At 44.3% G+C, this 8,465-nt stretch overlaps 1 protein-coding gene across 1 annotated transcript in view; it reads right to left on the reverse strand.

Moving 5' to 3' along the window:
• Positions 1-6,313: 6,313 nt before the first annotated feature.
• Positions 6,314-8,465, reverse strand: part of CUNH2orf68 (chromosome unknown C2orf68 homolog) — a 2,668-nt gene continuing 516 nt past the window's right edge. The window contains exons 3-4 of the mRNA XM_007948895.2: positions 6,804-6,955; positions 6,314-6,436 (exon numbers count right to left, since the gene is read on the reverse strand). Coding sequence (XP_007947086.1) covers positions 6,314-6,436; positions 6,804-6,955 — 275 coding nt within the window. The remainder of the gene's footprint in view (positions 6,437-6,803; positions 6,956-8,465) is intronic.

Raw genomic sequence — 8,465 nt, forward strand, 5'->3', positions numbered from 1 at the left:
CCGCGCGGCCCCGGCCCTGGCCCCGGCGCCCGGCCCGAGACTACAATTCCCGAGCCCCTGCGCCCGCGTCACCGTGGAACGTGGGCGGCGCCCCAACTTCGGGCGACCTGGGCGCCGAGGGCTGTTACAGCCTGCGGACCGAGCGGTGGCGCTGATACCGAGATTCCAAAAGAATTGTCCCTTTTACCCTGTTCCTGCGGTGGAAGTGCCGGGAGCCCTCGGGGGCCGGCCAACCTACCAGTTCCACCTGTGATTGTCATCGTGCTCACGGCTGGAGGAAGCCTCCCTCTGCCACTGGGTACATTTTACAGTCTGGACTGGCGACACTTAGACTTCAGGGAAGTTCCCTCAGCCCGTGGCCTGCCTCCTGTCAGAGGGCTTGAGGCGGGTCCGCAGAGAAGCAAACACAAAGCCTGGGCTGTTCCTTAAGAAAGCCAAGCGCCTTATATTTTGGCTTATTCTACCCGCCACTCAGCAAACTCTGGAGGGCTACTTGCATCAGATACTTATTTTCAAGCTGTACAAGTACACAGAGTACTGTCCAGAAGTCATGTGTCCAAAACATGATTCCTGACTACTGGACACTTCTGGACAGACCAATGGATAGTTGTTCTAAATAGGTAATTATAATCAAATATAGGGTAGGTAAGGACTAATATAACCAGGTTGGTAAGCAAAGAGAGGAAGGCAAGAGACCCAGAGGAATCTGGGAACAGGAAACTGAGAATAGTATGAAAATAAATGACCAGTTTCACCAAAATACACTGGCCAAGAGTGTCCTCCTTGACACCCTTTTAACAATTGAAAAGGCAGGAATACTTTCTTTCAGGTACTAGAAATGTGCCTATTAAGCACCTGGTACTCAAAGTGCTATACCAGGTTTTGGCTTCACCATCTGTTGCAGTCCTTTTGAAACAATATTGGGGCAAATCATTACCTGAAGGGAACATGGGCCAGGCTGCCAAGGGCAGGGGAGGAACACTGGAAAACATTGGTGAGGCAAAGGTTATGTGCAGAAACGGAGAAACAGAGCATGGAAAGCTGAATAAAAGACAATGGTTTGGAGAGGAATAGTCTTGGATCCAGTGGAAGGTCGAAATAAGAAATCACCTGGAGAGCCCTTTTACAAACCACATCATACACAGGACAAATAGTTAAAGCAGGGCCAAGAAGTATGGCTGTGCATGGTGTTTACAAGAAATGAATGGCTGAGTAAACTAAAAGAAACCAAACTCACTGCCATCAAGTCTGTTCTGACTCATAGCAAGCCCCTTTGGGTTTCCAAGGCAGTAAATCTTTACAGAAGTAGATTGCCCAGTCTTCCTTCTGTGGAGTGGCTGGTGGGTTTGAACCGCCAACTCTCTGGTTGGCGGTCAAATGCCTTAAGGCACTGCATCACCAGAGCTCCTTGAATGGATGAATGTGCTGCCATCGAGTCGAATCTGACTCTTAGCAACCCCTCCTTGGGTTTCTGAGGTAGTATCTCTACGAAGTAGGCTGCCCAATCTTCATTCCAAGGAGTGGCTGGTGGATGGATCAGTAGGGGTTAAATAGGGGATAAAATCCAGTCCACCTTCTGCTGGCCATGCTTAGTTCTCTGGTATAATGAGGTGCCTTTCTAACACACTGAAAGGCACCATCTTCTCACCCAGTTGCATCCCCATTGGAGCAGACATCTTTTTCTCATCTGTCCAATGATGCCATGAATCCTCAGCATTGTCTATTTCACTGGAACGTCTGTGACTTAGCACTTACCAATCTCTCCTATTAAGCTGAGGTTGAGTCCCTGTCCAACTATTAAGATGAAGGCCTGAGAGGACTCCCAGAGTTCTAAAATGGTTGCTCTAATGTAGAAGTAGGGTAAGACAGATACACTCCAGATCTGTGACAAGAAGGAAAAATTTGGCTTAGTGTAACAATCTGAGTGGTTCCTAAAGTAGAATTACCCCAAGATAGAGCTCCTTATCACAGAACTCTTGATGGGTAGTTGGGCACGGGAGTGCCTATCAGGTAATATGTAGGGCCAGATGTCTTTAAGTCCTTTCCAACTCTAATGCTATGTGAGTCTTGTTCAGCTTCAACCAGGACAGCTCTTGAAACAGGCAAAGCAAGAGATGAGATTTCCAGTCTTGAATTCCGTGGTGGTGTGAGTGACTTTAGGGCAGGCATTTAATCTACATTTCCCTTATGTACACAAGTGATTTCACAACTCTAGGAAAACAGTGCTATAAAATAGTTGGTTTATTAGTTAAAAAAAAAAAAAAAAATATATATATAGTATCTGCAAAGTACCTTTCTACCAGGATTTTCAAAAAATTTGCACACTTCATCTTATTCATCCATATAGAAACACTAAAAAGGAGAAATCAGAACATATGGCTTTTTATACACTTACCACAATATAACCATTACAGCCAGTCTCTCACTATTGGTTCTGAGAAGGCAGAGTCATTATTCACTGCAACTCTTGGGGAAATCTGGGGGAAATCTTGGAGAAAGGCCGTGGCTTCTTGGCCATCTGATTCCTCCTGGACAGGACAGCAGTTCACTAAGTGAGCTTAAAATGTGTCATATATTTGATAACATTCTGTGGTGTTTCTGCCAGGAGATGGCTCAGAGGTAGCAAAGTAATGTCTTTACTACTTTCTACCTGCAAAGGCCTCATTAAAATTCAGGTACAAACTGGGGACCCTGCCGTATGCACAGCAGGTTGGACACTCACTACATCAAAGGGTTTCCTCCAGTTGCAGGGGCCAATCTCTAGTTGCCAGAGATCTCAGAGTAAACTATGGAGAGAAAATGTCCCTTTCAGAGTAGCTCTTCCACAGGAAAAAACATTTATTACTGCCCACAATGGTCCTACTGGCTGGCTGGGCTCCTGAGCGCCTACTCTTGCTCAGTACAAGAAGCATTACATTCTTTAAAGATGACCATGCTTGCCAAGTGGCTGGATCTCAGGCTTTGGTGTCTACCTACCCTTGCTCAGCCTAAAGCTTCTGCAAACCCCAGCTTCCATTTGTAACATCATCTACTGCAAAGGCTTAATATTGACAGCTTATGTTCACTAAGAACATTTTACTTTGGATAGACATGAGATATGGCAGGCTCACAGACTTTTCTTAAGACAGCTGAGAATGTATCTAGTCAAATGAGTAGTAATTTTGAAGCAGCCCCCTAGAAAGCTCCACTTAGTCTAACACTGTTGCCACTGTACCACACAGCATGGGCTATCTACAGACTTGTGGGAGGCACCTTGGAGCATGTTCCTTGATGGCAAAGCATGGATTTTTGAAAAGAGCTGAGACAAGGCTGTAGCTCAATCTGGCAAATAATCTGGAATAGTACTATGTTGGACCCCAGATAGTGTTGTTGGGTGTGAGTTTATTTCAACTCATAGTGACCCCATGTGACAGAGCAGAATTGCCCCACTGGGTTTTCTAGTCTGTAATCTTTACAGGAATGGATCACCAAGTCTTTCTCCTGCAGAGTCACTGGGTTAGGTCTGAACCATCAACCTCTTGGTTAGTGGCCAAGTGCTTAACCATTGTGTCACCATGGCTAATGAGATGAGGGATGGTAATAAGCAATGTGGCTGAACTCTAAGGCCATCAGCTGCCAAAGGCATCCCAGAGAAGTGTTTCAAACATGCCTAAAGCAATGGCAGCATCACAGAAATCTGTGTATAAACCTCCAGTGGGCCAATTCTGAAGGACAACCTCTCATTTAAGTACCAGGTTTAATTCCTCTCATTTAAGTACCAGGTTTAATCCTTTACATAGTCACACTATATGAAAAAAAAAAACAACAAAAACAAACTCACTGCTGTTGAGTTTATTCCAACTCATAGCAACTCCTCCTTGGGATTCCGAGGCGTGTCTCTATAGAAGTAGGTTGCCCAGTCTTCCTTCTGAGGAGTGGCTGGTGGGTTTGAACAGCCAGCCTTATGTACCAGTCAAATGCCTTAGGCATTATGCCACCAGTTACACTGTGTATTTGTTTTGTTGTTGTTGTTTTTGCCGTCCAGTTGGCCCCGACTCATAGTGACCCCTCCTTGGGTTTCCAAGGCAGTATCACTACGGAAGTAGGATTGCCCAACCTTCCTTCAGAGGAGTGGCTGGTGGGTTTGAACCTCCAGCCTTCTGGTGAGCAGTCAACTGCCTTAGGCACTATGCTACCAGAGCTAAAAATGCCAATGCTTTCTTGGGTAACTCACAAGCAATGTGCCTCAAGAAAAAAAGTTTAAAAGCAAGGAGTTTCCCTAAGTCTCTAATCTGAGTCTTTGTTAGGATTACATTAACACATAAAAGGACAAAATGGGTACATAATAAATGCTCCCTCCCTTTTACATTTTCCCTTCTCACAAAACAAAACAGAGGTTGAGGTTTCAGCAGCCATACCCCTAAACTTTTCTGGTTTTGTTTCCCAGTTCTGTAATGAAACAAGGAAACAGGTGATCTAGCTATGAGAAGATAGACCCAAGAAGTTATTTCCAGAGTAGAAAGCCCAAGAGTTTCAATGAAATCCTGTGTTGCAAGTCACAAGATCAGATGAAGTGCTCGAAGATTAAAATTACTGGTCCTCTGACCTGCTAGAAGAATGGGCGTAGAGTCTGGCAAGCCTCCTTGACCTATGAAGCTTTGTGGTTAATACTATAAGGCAAAAGGCACTTCCAGTCTAGCTGATGAGGGCAAAGACGTTCTTCACTGAAAGCAGAGTGGAGAACAGGGCTGGCAAAATTAAGGCATGTTAACACTGGGTTGGCTCTTCAAGTTAAGTGCACTCTGATCCCTGGCCACCTTCACAACCAGGCCCTTATAACTTATCCACCTTACTCACCTTCCCAGCACTCCTCTGGCACTGCAAGTTGTGGCTTGCAACATTTTAATGGTATAGTTCAAGTAGCTGCTGTGACAGATTTTTGGAGGTGTAGGGTACAAACCAACAGTGCCCTCAAGTGTCCGTCCTTTAAGAGAAAATCTGGTGATTTTCTCAACAGGCACTGATCTTGAGAGCTTGATATAGAGAAAGCCCTGGGGCATGGGCAGGGGGCGGGGCTTTGGTTTCATTAAGTCTTAAACCTCACACTTCAAGTCACTAAGGTGAAGCTGACTTGCTGGAAGAGCAGAAGTGGCTGCAAACCTTGGTGTGCATACGTTGTGGACTTCTCAGATGTTGGCTTAATCCAGCATTAGGAAACATGTCCACTAGATGAAAGCAGTGATATTCCTGAGAATCTTTATTCCAAGAATCTGTTTATATACTCTCGGAAGTTAGGAAATGAGGAAGCATGGGACAGTTGAGGAGCAGACAAGAAAGGCTCACTTCACTCCATTTGTGGCATCATTCAAGACTCTTTGCTAATGCTGAAATCCCCTTTGTATATTTTCAAGGCTCTTGAGTCACATTTTGGAGTCGGTTTCAAGCTTCTTTTGATAATTTCTTTAGTTTGAGCAGAGGGAAGTGAACTAGGGATGAGGTCAGAAGCTGGAATTCCATAGCTTTACGAGATATTATTGCAGTTTGGCTCCAGTTATCTTCTTCCCAGGTCTCCTATTAGACAGTGCAATACAGTGGGACATGCGAGGAACTGGCAAAAGCCATGGAAGGGGAGGGAGACATGCTTGCAAAGAGGCACCTAAAATGAAGAGTCTCCCACTTTATTGGTAACAGAATTATCTGGAGAGATTTTCATAAAGGTAAACCCCCAGAAACTCCCACCTACAAAGTCTTGAGTATCTGTAGGTACACAGGCCACTGTCTACTTCAGTAAGGTTCCGACAGTACCAGAATCCACGCAAGCAAATCACGTAAGAGTGTTGAGTGGAAAGGCAATTGATGAATCTACCTGAGGGTAAATGATGGGCGAAAAGAAGGAACAAAGAAATCAAGCTGAAAAGAAGACATAGGAAAACATGGCACTGGATGGAAATGAGCAGAAATGTTAAAGAAAGGAACCATAAATACAGGCATGGAGCAGGGGGGAACAGCAGTGGCAAGTGTCCCAAGGCACATGACCTCAGGGAGAGAGCGGCATGATGGCATAAAGCTTCATAAATTTCAGCTCTTCCTGGAGTCCTGCTTTCAAACACCAAGAATTCCAGAATTATCAGGCTGATCAAATTGGTCCACATATGGGAGAAGAATGGCTGCAAGCAAGGCAGCCAGTCTGGTAAAACCCCTCTCCTCTGGAAGAAGCAGCTCTGGGGAGGAGTCTCAAGATAAGTCTTAGCATCCTCAAACTAGGGATGAGCTCCCTGGGCAGAATTCTTTTGAATGCAGTAAATCCAGCCTGGAGAGAACACGTTCAACCCAGTCAGTGTCGGCTCTGTCGCTTAGCAATCTCTTCTCGGATGCGCAACTTGAGGGCCTCTCGCATGAGCGGATCCAGAGGCGTTCGTGCTGACACTTCCTCACTCACCCTTCCTGGGTCGTCGTCCTATGTGGAGGAAAAGTCAAGAAGCTCAGGGTCTGGGCTCTTCTGGAAAGGCGGCCTACCCTGTCCCTAGACAACACTTTCACAGAATTCCATTTGGCTTGCAACTTCTTGGCAGCTCCTGTCATTTCCCAGTATCCTCTGTAAAAGTGATTCTCAACTGAGGGCCATGAGCTTTCCCTGTTCCCTTCTGAGAATCACTGTGTGACAGGAGTGATCTGTGCTTGTAAAGCAATGCCTGGTAGTCTTATGCTCCCAGAACACATACTTCCCACTGGCCCTGAGGAAAACAGTGGTCCAGGGTGTGGCAGTAATGTCTTAACCAAAGCCCAGGACCTTCAGGCTGCAGCTGTTTCCATATGACGCATACCTGATACACCACAACTGAAGTGACCTCTCCGCTGTCTGCCTCATACTCTAAGCAGAAGAGCTGATGCCCAGAAGGTTCCAGGTCAGAGCCACCACTACTGCTGCTTTCACCAGACTCCTCATAGTCTGGGTTGCTTGGGTGGGTAGAATCATCTGGAGGGATGAACCAGAGTGAGAAGGAAGAGGGGGAGGCTGTTAGAGGCCCCTGCCCACAGACACAATACAGGAAAACATCCTTTAAACAAATGCCCAATCTTCTAATGGGCACAGAATGGGGGGTGTGTGTGTGTGTGATGTCCTACTAATCAGCAAGAATTTTATTTACCTTTATATCCTTGCTGGGAGCCCAGCAGTCCTGCCATATAATAGGTGATTACACTGTATACATGTCTAGTGAATAAAATTGCAAGGTAATGCAGAAATAGATAAAACAGCCTCTGGAGCCACAGTCTTGGTTCATATCCAGGCCCTACCATTTAGTAGCTCTGGGATCTTGGGCAAATTGTTTAACCTCCCTGTGCCTCAGTTTCCTGATCTGCGAAACAGCATGACAATAATTTTCATCTTAGAAGAGTGCTACAAAAACTAAATGAATTAGTGTCCTTAAAAAGTAAAAACACTTGAAATAATGCTTAACAAATTTAGCATTGTAAGCTACTGTGATCTCTAAATCACAGGGAAACTGCAGAAAAATCCATTTACTGGCTTTGGACTTTATTCCATAATTGTGTCCTGGTCACTTGCACCTGTGACAACCTTTCTCTCTGCTAAGTACTGCGAATACAGAGATACAGTATTGTGGGGCAAACCCACTACTTTTTGCTAGCCCTGTCGCTTCCAAGATATTCTCTGTAGTAGTAACAGTTATTCTTAACTGCGCTCCCGGTTCCCCGGAAGAATAACAGAACAGAGAGAGGGGAATGCTGAGGTAGAGATTCTGGGCAAGGACAAGGTTAGTTGAGCCTCGGGGATAAGTGTTTTTTTTTTTTTTTTTTTTTTTTTTTAAATAAACTCAATTTCTTTGCTGACAAGGAATGACTAACCTAAGTTAATTTTTTCATGTACCCTGAAAGTTTAATGATTCAATATGTAATAGACATAATAGATTAGGCAGGGACAAAAATCAAGAACTGGGGAGAACTAGCAAGAGGGAAATTTGTTTCCAGACTGATTTGCTGACATGTAGGCATTACCTCCCTGAATCATAACAGTTTTTATTTCCCTGATGAATAGATATAATCAACCTGTGCCTGTATTAAATTAGCTGTTGCACAGCCTTTAGTAGAAAAATTGTAGCTTACACTAACAATGGAGCAATTTATGGATTTAAAGTATATACAGAAATCTTCCTTTACGAATAAATTGATAAAATGATATTTATCTTTGTAACCAAAGGTTCTTTGCTTTAGATGTAGTATGTACTCCATGTACATACTACCAAGTGCTTACAACCAGAGATAAAAATGAATAAAATTTTGAAGTTTTCTTTTTACTATGTGTGTTGGATTGGGTTCTCTAGAGAAACACAAAAACCAGCAAAGTACATATATATATATATATTTATAGAGAGAGAAAGAGAGAGAGAGAGAAATTTATCTTAGATAAATGGCTCACAAGCATGTAGAAGCCGACAAGTTCAAGCTGAAAAGTTCGTCTCTGGAGG

Source organism: Orycteropus afer, unplaced genomic scaffold (assembly GCF_000298275.1).
Source record: "Orycteropus afer afer isolate SDZICR_OR568_19922 unplaced genomic scaffold, OryAfe1.0 scaffold00231, whole genome shotgun sequence".
Lineage (NCBI taxonomy): Eukaryota > Metazoa > Chordata > Mammalia > Tubulidentata > Orycteropodidae > Orycteropus > Orycteropus afer.